Here is a 20,386-nt window from a genome sequence, read left to right on the forward strand (position 1 = left end):
TTAGACTGAGCAACAATGGGCAGCAGACTAATAGCTCTTGCTGCACGCCAATTGGTTGAATGAGTTGGTATGACTAATGCCGATTTACAATTTGTTTTAAGCCTGCACCCAGTGGGAGGCTGAGCCATGGGCCCCAAGGGACCCTTTTACTGTCAGTCCAGTTGAAAATGGTTTTACACTAAACCATAGGACAGTACCAGGGGACTACAGCCAACATCACCACTTTAATCAGATGAAGTGGTTATTGTGCCTAAAGAGTTAAAGCCACCATAACCACTTCAATCAGATGAAGTGGTTATTGTGCCTAGAGAGTTAATTTAATGTAAATGCTATGTGCTGTTCCCTCAAGCTTTGTGTATAAATGTTAGTCATTTTTGCTATGTGCTCTTCCCTCAAACTTTGTGTATAAATGTTGGTCATTTTAGAAGCATCTGGAAGATATTAACTTGTTTAGATGATTCATTTTGCTGTAAAGGTGTAACATTGAAATAAACACATAAGAGCATAAGTACAATACAAAATACCAAAGAATTCCCATTTTAAAACTAGTTAGTTTTTTTGTGTGACCTCCATTACAACATGTAAGTAAATTTAAAGAATCTGGGAGACACGGACAGAGAAAATGCAGTGAAAGACCCCAAAACTGCTCTGCATGTTACAAGCACATCTCTCTCTCTTTTTTTTTTAAATTCTTTATTTTTGACGTGCAGTTATAACAGTACGGCATATCTCGCCACAACAGCAATAAAAGATATGTTAATGAACATAACAGGTAACATTGCGACTGTAGGGTAGCACATTTTATATATTTTGTAGTAGTATAGTTAGTACGGGGATGAGTGTAGTAAAAGTAAAGTGTTGCTTCTTATGCCCTTTGAAATTGAGGATGCATGTCAGAGAAGGTTGCTTGGAAGGGCCTAGTGTAGCCTGTAGTCTGCCCCCCAGGGGGGTGTATGCTAGTCTGGAGTGTGTTCCTCTATGTGTGAGCTATAGGTTATAATAACTAGAAACATAAAGCAAAAACTGTTAAGTCCTGTGCGGTTTGTAAACCGCTGGGAGGTCTTCAGCGTCTTCAGCGCACCGGCTTAGTTGCAGGACTCCCTCTGTGGGCCGCTGGTATGAATGGCGTGACCCTCTCTGGGTCCCAGGATGTCGGTGTCGACTGGGTTGCGGTCTCAGCGGCTGTTGCGGTTACTCCCATTTGGAGCAGGATGCTCGTTATTTCAGAGGCCTCCCGGACTTTCACCATTCCCGTTTCCTGGGTAATGAGTAGGCAGCGAGGTGTACCCCATTTGTATGGTGTTTTGCTTGCCGCTAGTGCCTGAGTTAGTGGATGCAGGGATCTTCACCATTCCATGGTGGCCTTAGATAAATCCGGGTAGAAGGAGAGATCGTGATCCTCAAATCGGAATGGTGTTATGTGGCGGACTGCAGCCATAAAGGCTGTGCGATCTTGCCCATGTTGGAACCGGAGGATTATGTCTATGTTTGGTCGTTGTATTCCTGTAGCGGGTCCCGTTATACGGTGCCACCTGGCTAGTGTCATAGCCTTTGCTTGTTTACAAGCACATCTCTCCTGAGGGACAAAAATAATATCAAGTGATATACAAGTATAGAACATGCTAGACAACTATACTTTGCCCACATGGTATAATAAACAACACTTGACCATGGCATTGGGTATGCAAGCTCTTTACATAGTTACATAGTTACATAGCTGAAAAGAGACTTGCGTCCTTTTCAAAAAAATTATAGTTCAGCCTTCCTCACATTTGTTTTTTTGCTGTTGATCCAAAAGAAGGCAAAAAAAAAAAAACAGTTTGAAGCACAATTTTGCAACAAGCTAGGAAAAAAAATCCTTCTTGACCCCAGAATGGCAGTCAGATTTTTCCTTGGATGAGGCAGTTATTACCCTACATTGAAAGATTTTATCCTTGAATATTCTGTTTTTGCAAGTATGCATCTAGAAGCTGTTTGAACATCTGTATGGACTCTGATAAAACCACTTCTTCAGGCAGAGAATTCCACATCCTGATTGTTCTTACAGTAAAAAAACCTTTCCTTTGCCTTAGACGAAATCTTCTTTCTTCCTGTCTAAACGCATGGCCTTGTGTCCTATGTAAAGTCCGGTTTGTGAATAGATTTCCACACAATGGTTTGTATTGTCCCCGAATATATTTGTATAATGTTATCATATCCCCTCTCAGGCGACGTTTTTCTAAACTAAATAGGTTTAAATTTGTTAACCTTTCTTCATAGCGGATATGTTCCATTCCTTTTATTAATTTTGTAGCCCGTCTCTGCACTTTTTCTAGTGCCATAATATCCTTCTTTAGAACAGGTGCCCAAAATTGCACAGCATATTCAATATGTGGTCTTACCAGTGATTTATAAAGAGGCAAAATTATATTCTCGTCCCGAGAATGAATGCCGTTTTTCATGCATGACAATACCTTACTGGCCTTGGCCACTGCTGATTGACATTGCACATTGTTGCATAGTTTGTTGTCTATAACAATTCCCAAGTCCTTTTCATGTGTTGTTATCCCTAATTCGCTTCCATTAAGGGTATAGTACGTTGCTTGTGTATTCTTTACGCCGAAGTGCATAACTTTGCATTTTTCAACATTAAATTTCATCTGCCATTTGAGTGCCCAGTCCTCCAGTCTATCTAAATCCCTCTATAGCAAAGTAATATCTTGCTCACATTGTATTATTTTACAAAGTTTTGTGTCATCTGCAAACACTGAAACATGACTTACAATGCTGTCTTCAAGATTATTTATAAACATGTTAAATAGAAGGGGTCCCAGAACAGACCCTGAGGGACACCACTTGCCACCTCTGTCCAGCTTGAAAATTTACCATTAACGACAACTCTTTGTACATTGTTTTTAAGCCAATGTTCTACCCAAGAACAAGCATTTTCATCTAGACCGATTTGGTCACAACATGACAACATTCCAACCTATATGGACAGCCTTGATGGTATCTTAAAAGACAGACACAAACAATCAATCAATCAATCAATTAATCAATCGGTTTATATTTTTTTATCTTTATATTCCAGGTGTGCAGTCAATACCTGAAAGACACCAACATGCTGTTTATTGGAGGGCTCCTGGTTGCAATATCTGTTGAAAAATGGAATTTACACAAGCGTATAGCCCTGAGGGTGCTTTTGATCGTTGGAGTTAAACCTGCTCTGTAAGTTTTCTATTAGGCAACCGCTCTTAGCCGCCACTTTTTGTACAATCATACCTTTTGCCAGGTTAGCAGAGGCACTCCACCAATATTTGTACAAAATTTGCCTCCCCCATTTATACAAAATTAAAGGGAAATGATCAGAACCAAGATTTTTCGGTATTCATTTCCTTTATTTAAGTTTAATCCATTCTACCACAAATCTTCTGATATGATTGTTTTCACTTGAAAATTCAAGACTTTTTATCATCATAATTAATTTACATTTACTATGGCACAGAAGGCACCACACTGGGCATGAACCTCTGATTTACAAGAGCCTGAAGTGAAATTGATTGACACCTTGTCAGAGTTCCTGAAAATATGGTAATCTCTCCTTAACTTGATCCAAAATCCACACTGTAGCTAGTAGTGATTCAGTGGAGAATTGTGGAAAACACAGTCTTCCAGGACGATGCATTCCTCTTTAATTAGCATGACCTCGTGAGAAAATGTGTTTTAAATGGGTAAACCGTAAATGGTAAACTAGCTCACTGTGAAATGTTCTCTTTCTTTTCACTATAACTTATTTTATTTATAAGGATGCACAAGTATGCATGGATTCCAGAAAGTAGGTCATATTAATACATACATTGTATGGGACTTCCTTTCTGATATATTCCTTAGCTATTTAGAGCTGATTCCAAATCAGAACTCAGCTGAATGAATTTAGCATCTGAATTGCATGAATACATCTCTGTTTTCACCAATTATGGCTAGGCAAGTCCAAAGTTTAATGAATCACTCAATTTGTACTCAAATTATAGAATTATTCGTCTTGAAGTCACAGTTTATGACATTTTTGTTTACATTATTTAAATTCAGTTGATCATACCCAGTACTAATTTTCATAGTGATTCAATGAAGAAAATTAAAGGACCACTATGTGCCAGGACAACATACTTGTTTTCCTGGCTCTATAGGGTCCTTGGGTCCCCCCTACCCTCAGAGCCCCCCTCCTGCTGGGCTCTAGAGGGAGGAAGGGGTTAAGTTCCTACCTTTTTCCAGCGCCGGGCTCCCTCGGCGCTGGGGTCTCTCCTCCCTCTTCTGATGTCATCGGCTGAATGTGCATGCGCGGCAAGAGCCACACGCGCATTCAGCCAGTCCATAGGAAAGCATTTCTCCATGCTTTCCTATGGACGCTGGCGTCTTCTCACTGTGAAAATCACAGTGAGAAACGCAGAAGCACCTCTAGCGGCTGTCTATAAGACAGCCACTAGAGGCTGGATTAACCCATTTCTAAACATAGCAGTTTCTCTGAAACTGCTATGTTTACAGCAGGCAGAGTGAATCCTAGATGGACCTGGCACCCAGATCACTTCATTGAGCTGAAGTGGTTTGGGTGCCTATAGTGGTCCTTTAATGGTAACTCCTTCATATGGAAGCCATGTATTTTAATATTTTTATGACTTGTTTTCTATAGAAAGCAACTTGTGATTTCTCAACATTACAAGTTGTTTTCTCAACATAACAAATCAGAAAAGTATAAAAAAAATACATGACCTCTCTGGCCTTCCGTATCTTCATGCATATGATGAGAGAATCCTGTTTTTATCATAATACAATTAAAAAATAACTATCCTTTATGTCAGCTCAATGGTTAGGGATAGTATAGATGTACTGATATTACAAAATTATAGTAAAATACTCAAAGTGAAGCCACACCGTGGTACTTTTCACCTCCCTTGGCATCATTGTTGGTCTACTCCAGAATAATGTACTTTGTATATATATGTCAAAGAGGATACCGGGTCACTAGCATATATGTACAAAACTTGCTTCTTACTCTTGATATATAGGTGAAAATGGATGTGAGCTAAGCATTTTTGTTATTTTTATGACATCTTGTGTGTGAGATTTGATAGTCCAAACCAAGAGGAACCAAGAAAGTCCATCACTATAAAAGTTGCTGCTCATCTTAAAAGCAAATCCACATACCATACTGTGTCCACCGGCTATAGGAAATCCATATAAGACAAACCATAGGTGGTGAATCTATGCTCATTTGTAGTGTCAATTTCCCATTTCAGGTTTCATTACAAATATAAAGTAAGACATTTACAATCCCATTTCTTTCTTCTGTAGACTAATTTTGGGTTTCATGGTGGTTACAGCCTTCCTGTCTATGTGGATCAGTAACACAGCCACAACTGCCATGATGATCCCCATAGCACAGGCAGTGTTGGAGCAACTTCACAGCTCAGAGGTACAACTGGATAGGAATCCTAAAGAAAATTCAATTAACACCAGCGAGAAAAAGGAGTCTCCACTGAATGGGATTGTGAACCAGAGCTTTGAGCCTAATAGTAACCAAGAACAAGTTTTTGAGATGAAAGAGAGCAGCTCCTTAGATCTGACCACCACCACAAGTCAAGAAAAAGAAAGTAAGTATCTTTAAAAACTATAGCTAAATCACACATGTAATCATACATTGGAATTGTACCCCCCGATTCAGTGATTTTTTTTGCTAAATACATGTCTCTAGAGGTCACTTTTTTGGCAACAAATATTAAGTCAATGTTCATATCCAGGGTTGAAGCAACAATCGCTTAAGATCCAGCACTGTTTTTTGGTAAGGAAATACATTTTTAGAAGTCATTAAATATACATATGTATTCTAATTATACATATATATTCTAATTATGCATTGTTAATATAACTTTTTCCTTGGTTGATTAGTGTCTAGTGCTAGAATACTCAGTATTTTCTTATTTGTGTTTTGCAGACAATGGCACCGTTGTGGTTGACTTTGATGACTACAAAAACAAGCAATTGGACAGACTCGAGAAGCACATGAAACTCTGCAAAGGCATGAGTCTGTGTGTGTGTTATTCTGCAAGTATTGGGGGCATTGCCACACTTACTGGCACCACACCCAACCTTGTCATGAAAGGACAAATGGACGAGTAGGTACTAGGATGGTTCAGAAGAAATATTAAATCATTTGAAATGCTCATCCAAAAATATTACATCAAGGCCTTGTGTGTGTATGTGTTATTGGTTGTGAACACTGTTCTTATTTAAGCATGCTAAAGAGAAAAGGTGAAATCTGTATCAAATTATGAAAATACAACACTCCACACATATTCACACACTACATATATTCACATGGCATCTATTCATTAGCACTGCAATCATGCTCTCACACTGCGTTAATTCATTGATATATTACATTCATACACTATTGACACATGATATTCATATTAAATAATATAAATTACTTATATATTATAGTTCCTTTCAATACCTGTTATTATTTAGCCCTTTTACCATTTTCAATAACTCCGTTGATATCCGTCAATATGTTGTACCACCTTACCTATTTTATATATTTTTTTGGTGGTGGGGGCAAGTGAATGATTTGTCTGAGAATCCTGTGCCTATCAGCACTGGGTCATGTATATGGATATACCGTATTTATCAGCGTATAACACGCACTTTTTCTCCCTGAAAATAGGAGGAAAATGATGGGTGCGTGTTATACGCCGATATACCATATTTACTTACCTGTCTTGAAGCGTGGGCCGGTGTGCACACTTCCTTTCAGTCCCGCCGGAAACCGGAACCTGAAATTGAAGTTCCAGTACCGCGGTGCGCGCTGAACACCGGCCCACGCTTCAAGACAGGTAAGTAATTATGGGACAAGGGGAAGGAAAGTGCACTAGGGGACACTATGGGGGGGGGGCACTATGGGAGGGGGTGGAGAATACTATGGGAGGGGGGGAAGAATACTATGGAAAGGGGGGACACTATGGGATGAGGGAGGGGAACACTATGGGAGGGGGTGGAGAATACTATGGGGGGAAGAATACTATGGAAAGGGGGGGAACACTATGGGAGGGGGTGGAGAATACTATGGGAGGGGGGAAGAACACTATGGGAGGGGGTGGAGAATACTATGGGAGGGGGGGAGAATACTATGGAAAGGGGGGACACACTATGGGAGGGGGTGGAGAATACTATGGAGGGGGGGAAAGAATACTATGGGAGGGGGTGGAGAATACTATGGGTGGGGGGGAGAATACTATGGAAAGGGGGGGACACTATGGGATGAGGGGGGGAACACTATGGGAGGGGGTGGAGAATACTATGGGAGGGGGTGGAGAATACTATGGAAAGGGGGAGGAACACTATGGGATGAGGATGGGGGGATACTATGGGAGGGGGGGAAATTTCCTGGAATTTCCTTCTGAAAATGAGGTGCGTGTTAAACGCAGGTGCGTGTTATACGCCGATAAATACGGTAGATAAAAAAAACTATATTTCTCTTTGCTACATCAGTAAAATGTGTTTCTTTCCTAGGCTTTTTCCGAAGAATGATAATGTAATAAATTTTGCCTCGTGGTTTGGATTTTCCTTCCCAACAATGATTGTTTTACTTGCCCTTTCCTGGATCTGGCTTCAGATTATGTTTCTGGGAATTAAGTAAGACATTTATTTTTTGTACCTGTAATGTCACTAATCTTCACTGAAGTACCCCAGATATACCATAGTAATTTCAATGGCAGATGATGTCTTTCCTATGAAGCCCATATTAATGAATGCGATAGGCCTCTTTTTATTGAGTTAATAATAATACACTTTTAGCATAGTCTCTTAATGACTTTGTATCTCTTAATACATTGTAGACCATTTCCCTAGCTTACCCTTTGGACCAAGCAGCATGTCAAGGAAAAAGCAGACATCTGTCCCTCTTTTGGAAACAAACAAAACTGGTGGAGATGCAAATCTTCCTGCGTCTCTTTTTTTACCATTATGTCCCTCTTATTAGATCACATACATAGTGGTTTACAGTTATGTCCTATGCCCCTTTTTAATATTTTTTTCCTTAGGCTTTGACATCTTTAGTTAGGGTACAGAGAATGCACATATAGTGAAATGAGTTTTATTTAGATAATAAGTGTTAAAATAATAAATATGTATTTGAACCATAATTTAAAGGACCACTATAGTGCCAGGAAAAAAAACTTGTTTTCCTGACACTATATAGTCCTTAGGTCCCCCCTCCTGCTGGGAGCTGACGTCAGAGGGGAAGGAGGGTCCCCCCTCCTGCTTGGGAGCTGACGTCAGAGGGGAAGGAGAGGTCACCAGCGCCGAGGGAGTACGGTGCTGGATTAAGGTAAGTGGCTGAAGGGGTTTCAACCCCTTCAGCCACTTACCTTAATCCAGCACCGTACTCCCTCGGCGCTGGTGACCTCTCCTTCCCCTCTGACGTCAGCTCCCAAGTGGAGCCGAATGCGAATGCGCAGCCAGAGCACGCATTCAAACCGCCCATATGAAAGCATTACTCAATGCTTTCCTATAGACTTTCTGCGCCTCAAGTAGCTGTCAGGAAGACAGCCACTAGAGGCTGGATTAACCCTGCAATGTAAACATAGCAGTTTCTCTAAAACTGCTATGTTTACAGCTGCAGGGTTAAAACCTGGGAGACCTGGCACCCAGACCACTTCATTGAATTGAAGTGGCCTGGGTGACTATAGTGGTCCTTTAACTTCCATCTCCTCAACCACAGTTTAACTTCCATCTCCATTTTAACTTACATGTCTTGACTATGAAATTACAGTATTCCATTCACATGTTAAAAGGTAACATTTTATTGATGACTATTATATAACAGTGTTATCTCATATGTGTTTCTCACAGGTTTAAAGAGAATTTTGGTTGTGGCAAGAACCCAGAGCAGAAGCAAAAAGAGAAGAGAGCTTATGGGGTAATCTCCTCAGAACACAAGAAGTTGGGCTCCATGAGTTTTGCAGAGATCTGTGTGCTGGTTCTGTTCATTCTTTTAGTGCTCCTGTGGTTCACACGGGCACCGGGCTTCATGCCAGGCTGGGCAACAATCAGTTTTAACAAAGATGGCAAAGAGTGAGTGTTTGAAGTGCACCAGTCCTATCCCTACATCTTCTGAAATTCAGTTAACCAGTTATCTCCAGCAGTTATCTCTCATGACAGACATTTTCAATAAGATTTATCAGGGCAAAAACAGTTGTCGTTGTGGGGCAAAGTGTTAAATAAGGAGCAATTGCCATTGAAACCAATAGAATGATTCTCACCATTTAGCATTTTGCATCAGGAATAGAACCTGTTTTGCCTTGATAAAATATCACTAATTATCTAAAAATGTATCTAAAAATATGTACTGTTTAGAAGGTGCAGTGTATTAGATATAATACGATTTAGCAAATTAGAAAATCCCAATAATACACCAATCAGGAGAAGTAGGATAAAACCTAATTAATCTGAAATGCAAATGCATTGTTAATAATAGTGAAACCCCAACTAAGGGATTGTATTGTATTAAGAAGATAACTTTGTTAAGAGTAAAATAACTGAACTGGTCTGAAAAGTGACTAAGTGCACAGTGATTATGTAATCATTATTTACTTTTTAGACCAGTTTAGTTATTATCCTCTTAATAAAGTTATTTTCTTAATACAACACAATTCTTGGTGTCTTCCTTTAGTTGCGGTTTATTTGTATACGAAGATTTTGCACTGATGCACACATATTGACTAGCCAATTACAGTGTCAGTAAATTGCCAACAGGGAAATATTCAGTTAAAGGAACACTATAGTCACCTAAATGACTTTAGCTAAATAAAGCAGTTTTAGTGTATAGATCATTCCCCTGCAATTTCACTGCTCAATTCACTGTCATTTAGGAGTTAAATCACTTTGTTTCTGTTTATGCAGCCCTAGCCACACCTCCCCTGGCTATGATTGACAGAGCCTGCATGAAAAAAAAACTGGTTTCACTTTCAAACAGATGTAATTTACCTTAAATAATTGTATCTCAATCTCTAAATTGAACTTTAATCACATACAGAAGGCTCTTGCAGGGTCTAGCAAGCTATTAACATAGCAGGGGATAAGAAAATCTTAATTAAACAGAACTTGCAATACAGAAAGCCTAAATAGGGCTCTCTTTACAGGAAGTGTTTATGGAAGGCTGTGCAAGTCACATGCAGGGAGGTGTGACTAGGGTTCATAAACAAAGGGATTTAACTCCTAAATGGCAGAGGATTGAGCAGTGAGGCTGCAGGGGCATGTTCTATACACCAAAACTGCTTCATTAAGCTAAAGTTGTTCAGGTGACTATAGTGTCCCTATAATTCAGATATTAGTATTTGCAGTGTCCAGAACAGGCGGTAATCTTAATATATTAACTCCTGGTCCTTGTTCAATGCTTATTACTATAATCAGCATCTATATTGTATATTTTCTTCCAGACACTACTGTAACTCAGCGGAGCGATGAAAGGAGTTACGAAGTGTGTTTCTGCAACTCATTCAGGCTAGACGATCAACCACGCGTTTTATGATCTTATATGAAATATATTAGAAAACAAAAACGATTCTGCAGAAAACTATAGTAACCATTTTACATGGGCGTAGAATAAGTGATGTGTTTGTAGCAACTGTTTGGAACCTATTGTAAAACAAGGGTGCTTAAAAATGGTCCCAACCCATGGCTAAACACAATTAATTATGCAGTATAGTAAACGTTATTAGCTTATGTGTTTTGGTAGACACTGCACTGCATTAATGTCTTCACTCATTTCTGTTACCTTTACCAGCTACGTCACAGATGCTACAGTGGCGATATTCATTGCCCTTATGATGTTCTTATTCCCATCCGAGATGCCATCATTTAAGTTTAAGGATACAACACAGCCAGGTAAATACCAGCTGCAGTTTGTTTCTTAGCCCATGTGTAAACCATGTACAAAGTTATGATGAGTTAGAATATGTTATTCTGAAAAATGCATAAAAATACTGTTTGTTAATTTTACAGAAAGTGTGTAATGTTTGGTTGATGGAAGCACTCACAAGATACACAAGCCAATCGTCAGTTTAGTAAGATTGCTGCTGTCATTCCTAATTGTGGACCTTTTGCACCATATGTTTAGCTACGTCAGTGCTTATTGACTAAGCCCTTCCACTAACAGAATCCAACTTTTTATTTTTTGTTCAGCTAGCACTCCATACTTTCTACCACTTTACCCAAACTGTTGTATGCTGAATATTTCCACTGTAGTTTTTACATTATATTTAACATTAAAGAAGCCAGGAATTAAAGATCTATTCTAGACAGCTTTTGGGTCAACACATGATGGTTCTGTTGACTTCCCACTGGAAACATCCATCACAGGGGCCCAATTTTGGTTACATTTGTCTGAATCATTGCCAAATCACTACATTTTGGGAAAACAAATGTCAGGCTGTTTGACTAGTATGGATTCATTCAAGCCTAGTAATGATCCAAACAGCTTTCAATAGAAATTGGCACTTTTATAAATTACCCTGGTCACACCCCCTGGCCTTCAAGCAGACAACATGTCCTTACTTCCTGGTTTGGTAAGATCAGTGAAGCTAACCTCAAGAGGCAGCAATTGCCAAGAGTAGTGATGTACCGAACTGTCCGCCGGCGAACAGTTCCCGGCGAAATTAGCGTGTTCGCGTTCGCCGCGGGTGGGACACATGCGCAGTTCGATCCGCCCCCTATTCGTCATCATTGGGCAAACTTTGACCCTGTGCCTCTCGGTCAGCAGACACATTACAGCCAATCAGCAGCACTCCCTCCCTTCCACACCCTCCAACCTCCCTCCCAGCATCCATTTTCGATTCATTCGGAAGATGCATGCTTAGTGAGAAGAGGGAAAGTTTAGCTGCTGCTGATTACATAGGGAAATTGATAGCTAGGCTAGGGTATTCAGTGTCCACTACAATCCTGAAGGACTCATCTGATCTCTGCTGTAAGGACAGCACCCCAAAAAGCCCTTTTTAGGGCTAGAACATCAGGCTGCTTTTTTTTTTTTTTTTTCCTGTGTAATGTAATTGCAGGTGCCTGCCTGCCAGCTTCTGTGTGAGGTTCACATTGGATACTGTGCCTATTTGCCCAGTGCCACCACTCATATCTGTTTTAACAATCGGTTAAGCTTTACATTTAAAATAAATATATTTTTTTCACTGTAATAGAAGAGCAGTTGCCTGCCTGCCAGCTTCTGTGTGAGGTTGGATGCCTTGCCCATTTGCACAGTCAGTGCCACCACTCATATCTGTTTTAACAATTGGTTAAGCTTTAGATTTTAAATAAATAATTTTTTTCACTGTAATAGAAGAGCAGTTGCCTGCCTGCCAGCTTCTGTGTGAGGTTGGATGCCTTGCCCATTTGCACAGTCAGTGCCACCACTCATATCTGTTTTAACAATTGGTTAAGCTTTAGATTTAAAAGAAATAATTTTTTTTCACTGTAATAGAAGAGCAGTTGCCTGCCTGCCAGCTTCTGTGTGAGGTTGGATGCCTTGCCCATTTGCACAGTCAGTGCCACCACTCATATCTGTTTTAACAATTGGTTAAGCTTTCGATTTAAAAGAAATAATTTTTTTTCACTGTAATAGAAGAGCAGTTAGTTGTCTGCAAGCGTCTGTGTTTCAGGCCTACTTCAGCGTGTGCTCTGCAGACCTGTGCCAGCGTGCTTTGACAGTTGCCAATCATATCTGGTGTCTCTTTAGCGTGCTTTTACAACCAAAATTTTGTTTCCACTGTAATAGAAGAGCAGTTGCCTGCCTGCCAGCTTCTGTGTGAGGTTCACATTGGATACTGTGCCTATTAGCCCAGTGCCACCACTCATATCTGTTTTAACAATTGGTTAAGCTTTTGATTTAAAAGAAATAATTTTTTTTCACTGTAATAGAAGAGCAGTTAGTTGTCTGCAAGCGTCTGTGTTTCAGGCCTACTTCAGCGTGTGCTCTGTAGACCTGTGCCAGCGTGCTTTGACAGTTGCCAATCATATCTGGTGTCTCTTTAGCGTGCTTTTACAACCAAAATTTTGTTTCCACTGTTATAGATTGAATAGCAGTTACTTGTCTTCAAGCGGGTGTCTCAGGCCTACAGTGTGTGCTCTGCAGCACTGTTCCAGTGCACATTGCCAATCATATCTGGTGTCTCTATAGCGTGCTTTTACAACCAAAATGTGTTTTTCACTGTTATAGATTGAATAGCAGTTACTTGTCTTCAAGCGGGTGTCTCAGGCCTACAGTGTGTGCTCTGCAGCACTGTTCCAGTGCACATTGCCAATCATATCTGGTGTCTCTATAGCGTGCTTTTAAAAACAAAATTTGTTTTTCACTGTTATAGATTGAATAGCAGTTACTTGTCTTCAAGCGGGTGTCTCAGGCCTACAGTGTGTGCTCTGCAGAACTGTTCCAGTGCACATTGCCAATCATATCTGGTCTCACAGTAGCTTGCACGCATAGTACCACAAATCCCCCAAAAAATGACAGGCAGAGGCAGGCCACCCCGCAGGGGCCGTCGTGGTCGTGGTGCTGTGATTCCCTTTTGCCCTAGAATAATGCCCAGTTTTCAGAAGCCACGTACCCTGAACTTGAAAAGTTCTGAGGACTTAGTTGACTGGCTAACACAGGACACCCAATCTTGTACAGCCTCCGCTCGGAACCTTGACGCACCATCCTCCTCCAGCTTAGCTTCAGGCACCTCTCAAGATAGCACTCACCCGCCTGCCGCCACCACCAAAACTAGCACCACAGCCGCTTTACTTGGTATGTCAGAGGAGTTATTCACACACCCGTTTGAAGAAATGAGTGATGCGCAACCATTATTGCTAGAGGATGTAGATAACAGGGATATGTATCAGGCAGGCAGCATTAAACACATGGAGGTACGGTGTGATGATGATGATGTTGTACCCGCTGCTGCTTCCTTTTCTGAGTTGTCAGATACAAGCGAAGCGGTTGATGATGACGATGCGTCCATGGATGTCACGTGGGTGCCCGCTAGAAGAGAAGAAGAACAGGGCGAAAGTTCAGATGGGGAGACAGAGAGGAGGAGGAGGAGACCAGTTGGAAGCAGGGGGGGGTCGTCGCAAGGAGCTAGTGGCACAGTCAGACAGCATGCATCGGCACCCGGGGTCAGCCCGACAGCACGCCAATCAACGCATGCTGTGTCCACCACCAGAATGCCGTCATTGCAGAGCTCAGCAGTGTGGCATTTTTTTTGTGTGTCTGCCTCTGACAACAGCGATGCCATTTGCAACCTGTGCCAAAGGAAACTGAGTCGTGGGAGGTCCAACACCCACCTAGGTACAACTGCTTTGCGTAGGCACATGATCTCACATCACAAACGCCTATGGGATCAACACATGAGTACAAGCAGCACGCCTACTCTAAGCCGCCATCCTCCTCCTGGTCCAGCATCTTCAGCCACGTCAACCACTGCTGTCCTTCTTGCCCCCTCTCAACCATCCGCCACTCCGTCTCCCGCCTTGAGCAGTTCCCGCTCATCTGCCCACAGTCATGTGTTTCTGTCAAGGACATGTTTGAGCGTAAGAAGCCAATGTCACCAAGTCACCCCCTTGCCCAGTGTCTGACAGCTGGCTTGTCCGAACTATTAGCCCGCCAGCTTTTACCATACAATCTGGTTGAGTCTGAGGCGTTCAAAAAATTTTTAGCTATTGGGACACCGCAGTGGAAGGTACCCGGACGGAATTTCTTTTCACAAAAGGCAATCCCCAACTTGTACTCGATTGTGCAAAAGGAAGTCATGGCATGTCTGGCACACAGTGTTGGGGCAAGGGTCCATCTGACCACTGATACCTGGTCTGCAAAGCATGGTCAGGGCAGGTATATCACCTACACTGCGCATTGGGTAAACCTGCTGACGGCTGACAAGCAAGGAATGCGTGGCATTGCAGAGGAGTTGGTGACACCGCCACGAATTGCAGGCAGTCCTGCTGCCACCTCCTCTACTCCTCCTACTCCATCCTCTTCCATAACCTCCTCGGCTGAGTCCTCTTGTGCCGCTGCGTCTTGCTCCACATCAACGGCACCCCCCCAGCTCCCCAGGTACTATTCCACATCCCGGATACGGCAGTGTCACGCCGTCTTGGGTTTGACTTGCTTGAAAGCAGAGAGTCACACCGGACAAGCACTCCTGTCCGCCCTGAACGCACAGGTGGAAAAGTGGCTGACTCCGCAGCAACTGGATATCGGCAAAGTGGTGTGTGACAACGGAAAAAATTTGATAGCGGCATTGAAGTTGGGCAAGTTGACACATGTGCCGTGCATGGCACATGTGTGTAATCTGATCGTACAACGCTTTGTGCATAAGTACACAGGCTTACAGGACGTCCTGAAGCAGGCCAGGAAGGTGTGTGGCCATTTCAGGCGTTCCTACACGGCCATGGCTCACTTTGCCGATATCCAGCGGCGAAACAACATGCCAGTGAGGCGCTTGATTTGCGCGAGCCCTACACGTTGGAATTCAACACTCCTAATGTTCGACCGCCTGCTCCAACAAGAAAAAGCTGTTAATGAATATTTGTATGACCGGGGTGCTAGGACAGCCTCTGGGGAGCTGGAAATTTTTTTGCCACGTTACTGGACGCTCATGCGCAATGCCTGTAGGCTCATTGCAGTGGCTCTGCACCAGACTTCCCTCCAATTGATCAAAGTTAAAGGATTTCAAGTGGACTGATTACAATTACAGGGCCTCTAAAGAGTCCTGTATTGTTATTTGTCGTCACTACCTTCCCGCGTCGGGAAGATTTCTTGCACAGGGCGCCCAAAGGCCTAAGGCTGGCCCTGCGCATGGGTCAGTGGCTCTGCACCAGACTTCCCTCCAATTGATCAAAGTTAAAGGATTTCAAGTGGACTGATTACAATCACAGGGCCTCTAAAGAGTCCTGTATTGTTATTTGTCGTCACTACCTTCCCGTGTCGGGAAGATTTCTTGCACAGGGCGCCCAAAGGCCTAAGCCTGGCCCTGCGCATGGGTCAGTGGCTCTGCACCAGACTTCCCTCCAATTGATCAAAGTTAAAGGATTTCAAGTGGACTGATTACAATTACAGGGCCTCTAAAGAGTCCTGTATTGTTATTTGTCGTCACTACCTTCCCGCGTCGGGAGTGGGTCATTTGCGCCCCTGCTGCCTTCCTTGCATGTGGTAGCTGTTTGTCAGGGATTTGTCAATCCATATCTGCCAAGTGACCCTATGTAGGAGGAACAGTCCCTATTCTGCTCTGTGTCACTGTGTATCAGGGATCATTAGGATAGGTGTCAATCCACATCTGCCAAGTGACCCTATGTAGGGGGAACAGTCTCTATTCTGCTCTGTGTCAGTGTGTATCAGGGGTTTTGAGGACAGGTGTCAATCCATATCTGCCAAGTGACCCTATGTAGGGGGAACAGTCTCTATTCTGCTCTGTGTCAGTGTGTATCAGGGATCATTAGGATAGGTGTCAATCCATATCTGCCAAGTGACCCTATGTAGGGGGAACAGTCTCTATTCTGCTCTGTGTCAGTGTGTATCAGGGGTTTTGAGGACAGGTGTCAATCCATATCTGCCAAGTGACCCTATGTAGGGGGAACAGTCTCTATTCTGCTCTGTGTCAGTGTGTATCAGGGGTTTTGAGGACAGGTGTCAATCCATATCTGCCAAGTGACCCTATGTAGGAGGAACAGTCCCTATTCTGCTCTGTGTCACTGTGTATCAGGGATCATTAGGATAGGTGTCAATCCATATCTGCCAAGTGACCCTATGTAGGGGGAACAGTCTCTATTCTGCTCTGTGTCAGTGTGTATCAGGGGTTTTGAGGACAGGTGTCAATCCATATCTGCCAAGTGACCCTATGTAGGGGGAACAGTCTCTATTCTGCTCTGTGTCAGTGTGTATCAGGGATCATTAGGATAGGTGTCAATCCATATCTGCCAAGTGACCCTATGTAGGGGGAACAGTCTCTATTCTGCTCTGTGTCAGTGTGTATCAGGGATCATTAGGATAGGTGTCAATCCATATCTGCCAAGTGACCCTATGTAGGAGGAACAGTCCCTATTCTGCTCTGTGTCACTGTGTATCAGGGATCATTAGGATAGGTGTCAATCCATATCTGCCAAGTGACCCTATGTAGGGGGAACAGTCTCTATTCTGCTCTGTGTCAGTGTGTATCAGGGATCATTAGGATAGGTGTCAATCCATATCTGCCAAGTGACCCTATGTAGGGGGAACAGTCTCTATTCTGCTCTGTGTCAGTGTGTATCAGGGATCATTAGGATAGGTGTCAATCCATATCTGCCAAGTGACCCTATGTAGGGGGAACAGTCTCTATTCTGCTCTGTGTCAGTGTGTATCAGGGATCATTAGGATAGGTGTCAATCCATATCTGCCAAGTGACCCTATGTAGGAGGAACAGTCCCTATTCTGCTCTGTGTCACTGTGTATCAGGGATCATTAGGATAGGTGTCAATCCATATCTGCCAAGTGACCCTATGTAGGGGGAACAGTCTCTATTCTGCTCTGTGTCAGTGTGTATCAGGGATCATTAGGATAGGTGTCAATCCATATCTGCCAAGTGACCCTATGTAGGGGGAACAGTCTCTATTCTGCTCTGTGTCAGTGTGTATCAGGGATCATTAGGATAGGTGTCAATCCATATCTGCCAAGTGACCCTATGTAGGGGGAACAGTCTCTATTCTGCTCTGTGTCAGTGTGTATCAGGGGTTTTGAGGACAGGTGTCAATCCATATCTGCCAAGTGACCCTATGTAGGGGGAACAGTCTCTATTCTGCTCGGTGTCAGTGTGTATCAGGGATCATTAGGATAGGTGTCAATCCATATCTGCCAAGTGACCCTATGTAGGGGGAACAGTCTCTATTCTGCTCTGTGTCAGTGTGTATCAGGGATCATTAGGATAGGTGTCAATCCATATCTGCCAAGTGACCCTATGTAGGGGGAACAGTCTCTATTCTGCTCTGTGTCAGTGTGTATCAGGGGTTTTGAGGACAGGTGTCAATCCATATCTGCCAAGTGACCCTATGTAGGGGGAACAGTCTCTATTCTGCTCTGTGTCAGTGTGTATCAGGGATCATTAGGATAGGTGTCAATCCATATCTGCCAAGTGACCCTATGTAGGGGGAACAGTCTCTATTCTGCTCTGTGTCAGTGTGTATCAGGGATCATTAGGATAGGTGTCAATCCATATCTGCCAAGTGACCCTATGTAGGAGGAACAGTCCCTATTCTGCTCTGTGTCACTGTGTATCAGGGATCATTAGGATAGGTGTCAATCCATATCTGCCAAGTGACCCTATGTAGGGGGAACAGTCTCTATTCTGCTCTGTGTCAGTGTGTATCAGGGATCATTAGGATAGGTGTCAATCCATATCTGCCAAGTGACCCTATGTAGGGGGAACAGTCTCTATTCTGCTCTGTGTCAGTGTGTATCAGGGATCATTAGGATAGGTGTCAATCCATATCTGCCAAGTGACCCTATGTAGGAGGAACAGTCCCTATTCTGCTCTGTGTCACTGTGTATCAGGGATCATTAGGATAGGTGTCAATCCATATCTGCCAAGTGACCCTATGTAGGGGGAACAGTCTCTATTCTGCTCTGTGTCAGTGTGTATCAGGGATCATTAGGATAGGTGTCAATCCATATCTGCCAAGTGACCCTATGTAGGAGGAACAGTCCCTATTCTGCTCTGTGTCACTGTGTATCAGGGATCATTAGGATAGGTGTCAATCCATATCTGCCAAGTGACCCTATGTAGGGGGAACAGTCTCTATTCTGCTCTGTGTCAGTGTGTATCAGGGATCATTAGGATAGGTGTCAATCCATATCTGCCAAGTGACCCTATGTAGGGGGAACAGTCTCTATTCTGCTCTGTGTCAGTGTGTATCAGGGATCATTAGGATAGGTGTCAATCCATATCTGCCAAGTGACCCTATGTAGGGGGAACAGTCTCTATTCTGCTCTGTGTCAGTGTGTATCAGGGCTGGGCTTTGAGGACAGGTGTCAATGTTAGGTGATTTCTGCCCTTTATGGATTAAAAGCAGACTCTGCATCAACTGTGCAATTTTCCATGGGAGTTTTGCCATGGATCCCCCTCCGGCATGCCACAGTCCAGGTGTTAGTCCCCTTGAAACAACTTTTCCATCACTTTTGTGGCCAGAAAGAGTCCCTGTTGTTTTTAAAATTCGCCTGCCCATTGAAGTCAATGGCGGTTCGCGCGGTTCGCGCGGTTCGCCGGTTCGCGAACATTTGCGGAAGTTCGCGTTCGCGAACCGAAAATTCCGGGTTCGCGACAACACTAGCCAAGAGCACTTGTGCTGCTAAGCCTTGCTTCTCATTGAGCTGCATTGGGAAGTCTGTGATTGGACAGCCACTGAAAGTCTGTGCGAGGTTAGAAAGGGAGGGCTTGCAAACAGGGCCGGTGCTACCATACAGCTGAACAAGTGGCCGCCTTAGGGCGCACCAACCCGAGGGGTGCAAAATGTCTGAGTGACCAGCCAGAGCACGGAGAGCTCCGCTACCGCCGATCACATTCTGCAGCAATGCCCACAGCAGTAATTTACCCAGCTTGCTGTGTGATGGGGAATGGGGGGGGGGGGGGGGGGGGAAGACGTGCAGCCACTGAGGGAGGTGGGTGAAGCAGCAAGGAGCAATCTCTTAATGGGCTAAAGGCCACTGGGATACATGACATCATATCCCGGCAGCCAACTGCTGTGGAGAGTGGAGGAAAGCTACTACAGTGCAGCAGGACCTCTGTTTAGCAATTATACGAAACAGTGTGTGTGTGTGTGTGTAAGACTGTGTGTGTGTGTGTTAGAGCCATCGAGTGTGTATAATCAGTGTGTGCGTAAGAATTAGTGTGTGTATGTGTGTGTGTAAGAGTTAGTGTGTGTGTGTTAAATACAGTGTGTGTGTCTATACGCAGTGTGTGTCTGAGTGTCTGTGTGTGTGTGTAAGAGACTGTGTGTGTATGTGCGTGTGTGTTAGAGCCAGTGTGTGTGTGTGTAAGAGTTAGTGTGTGTGTTTGTTAGAGCCAGTGTGTGTGTGTAAGAGTTAGTGTGTGTGTTAGAGCCAGTGTGTGAGTCTATAAGCAGTGTGTGTGTGTGTTAGAGCCAGTGAGTGTGTATAAGCAGGGTGTGTATAAGAGTTAGTGTGTGTGTAAGAGTTAGTGTGTGTGTTAGAGCTAGTGTGTGTAACAGTTAGTGTGTGTGTGTATATGAGCAGTGTGTGTGTAAAAGTGACTGTGTGTGTTTTAGAGCCAGTGAGTGTGTGTGTAGGTGTCAGTGTGTGTGTGTGTGTGTGTGTGTGTGTGTTAGAGCCAGTGTGTGTGCGTGTGTG

The 20,386-nt window shown here is 43.3% G+C and overlaps 1 protein-coding gene across 1 annotated transcript in view; it reads left to right on the plus strand.

Moving 5' to 3' along the window:
* LOC134604410 (solute carrier family 13 member 2-like) overlaps window positions 1–20,386 on the plus strand; it is a 78,108-nt gene that overhangs the window by 52,638 nt on the left and 5,084 nt on the right. The window contains exons 3-8 of the mRNA XM_063449954.1: window positions 3,071–3,207; window positions 5,329–5,627; window positions 5,969–6,149; window positions 7,546–7,668; window positions 8,887–9,108; window positions 10,820–10,920. Of these exons, the coding sequence (XP_063306024.1) occupies window positions 3,071–3,207; window positions 5,329–5,627; window positions 5,969–6,149; window positions 7,546–7,668; window positions 8,887–9,108; window positions 10,820–10,920 (1,063 nt within the window). The remainder of the gene's footprint in view (window positions 1–3,070; window positions 3,208–5,328; window positions 5,628–5,968; window positions 6,150–7,545; window positions 7,669–8,886; window positions 9,109–10,819; window positions 10,921–20,386) is intronic.

The sequence above is a fragment of the Pelobates fuscus genome, chromosome 1 (genome assembly GCF_036172605.1).
Source record: "Pelobates fuscus isolate aPelFus1 chromosome 1, aPelFus1.pri, whole genome shotgun sequence".
NCBI lineage: Eukaryota > Metazoa > Chordata > Amphibia > Anura > Pelobatidae > Pelobates > Pelobates fuscus.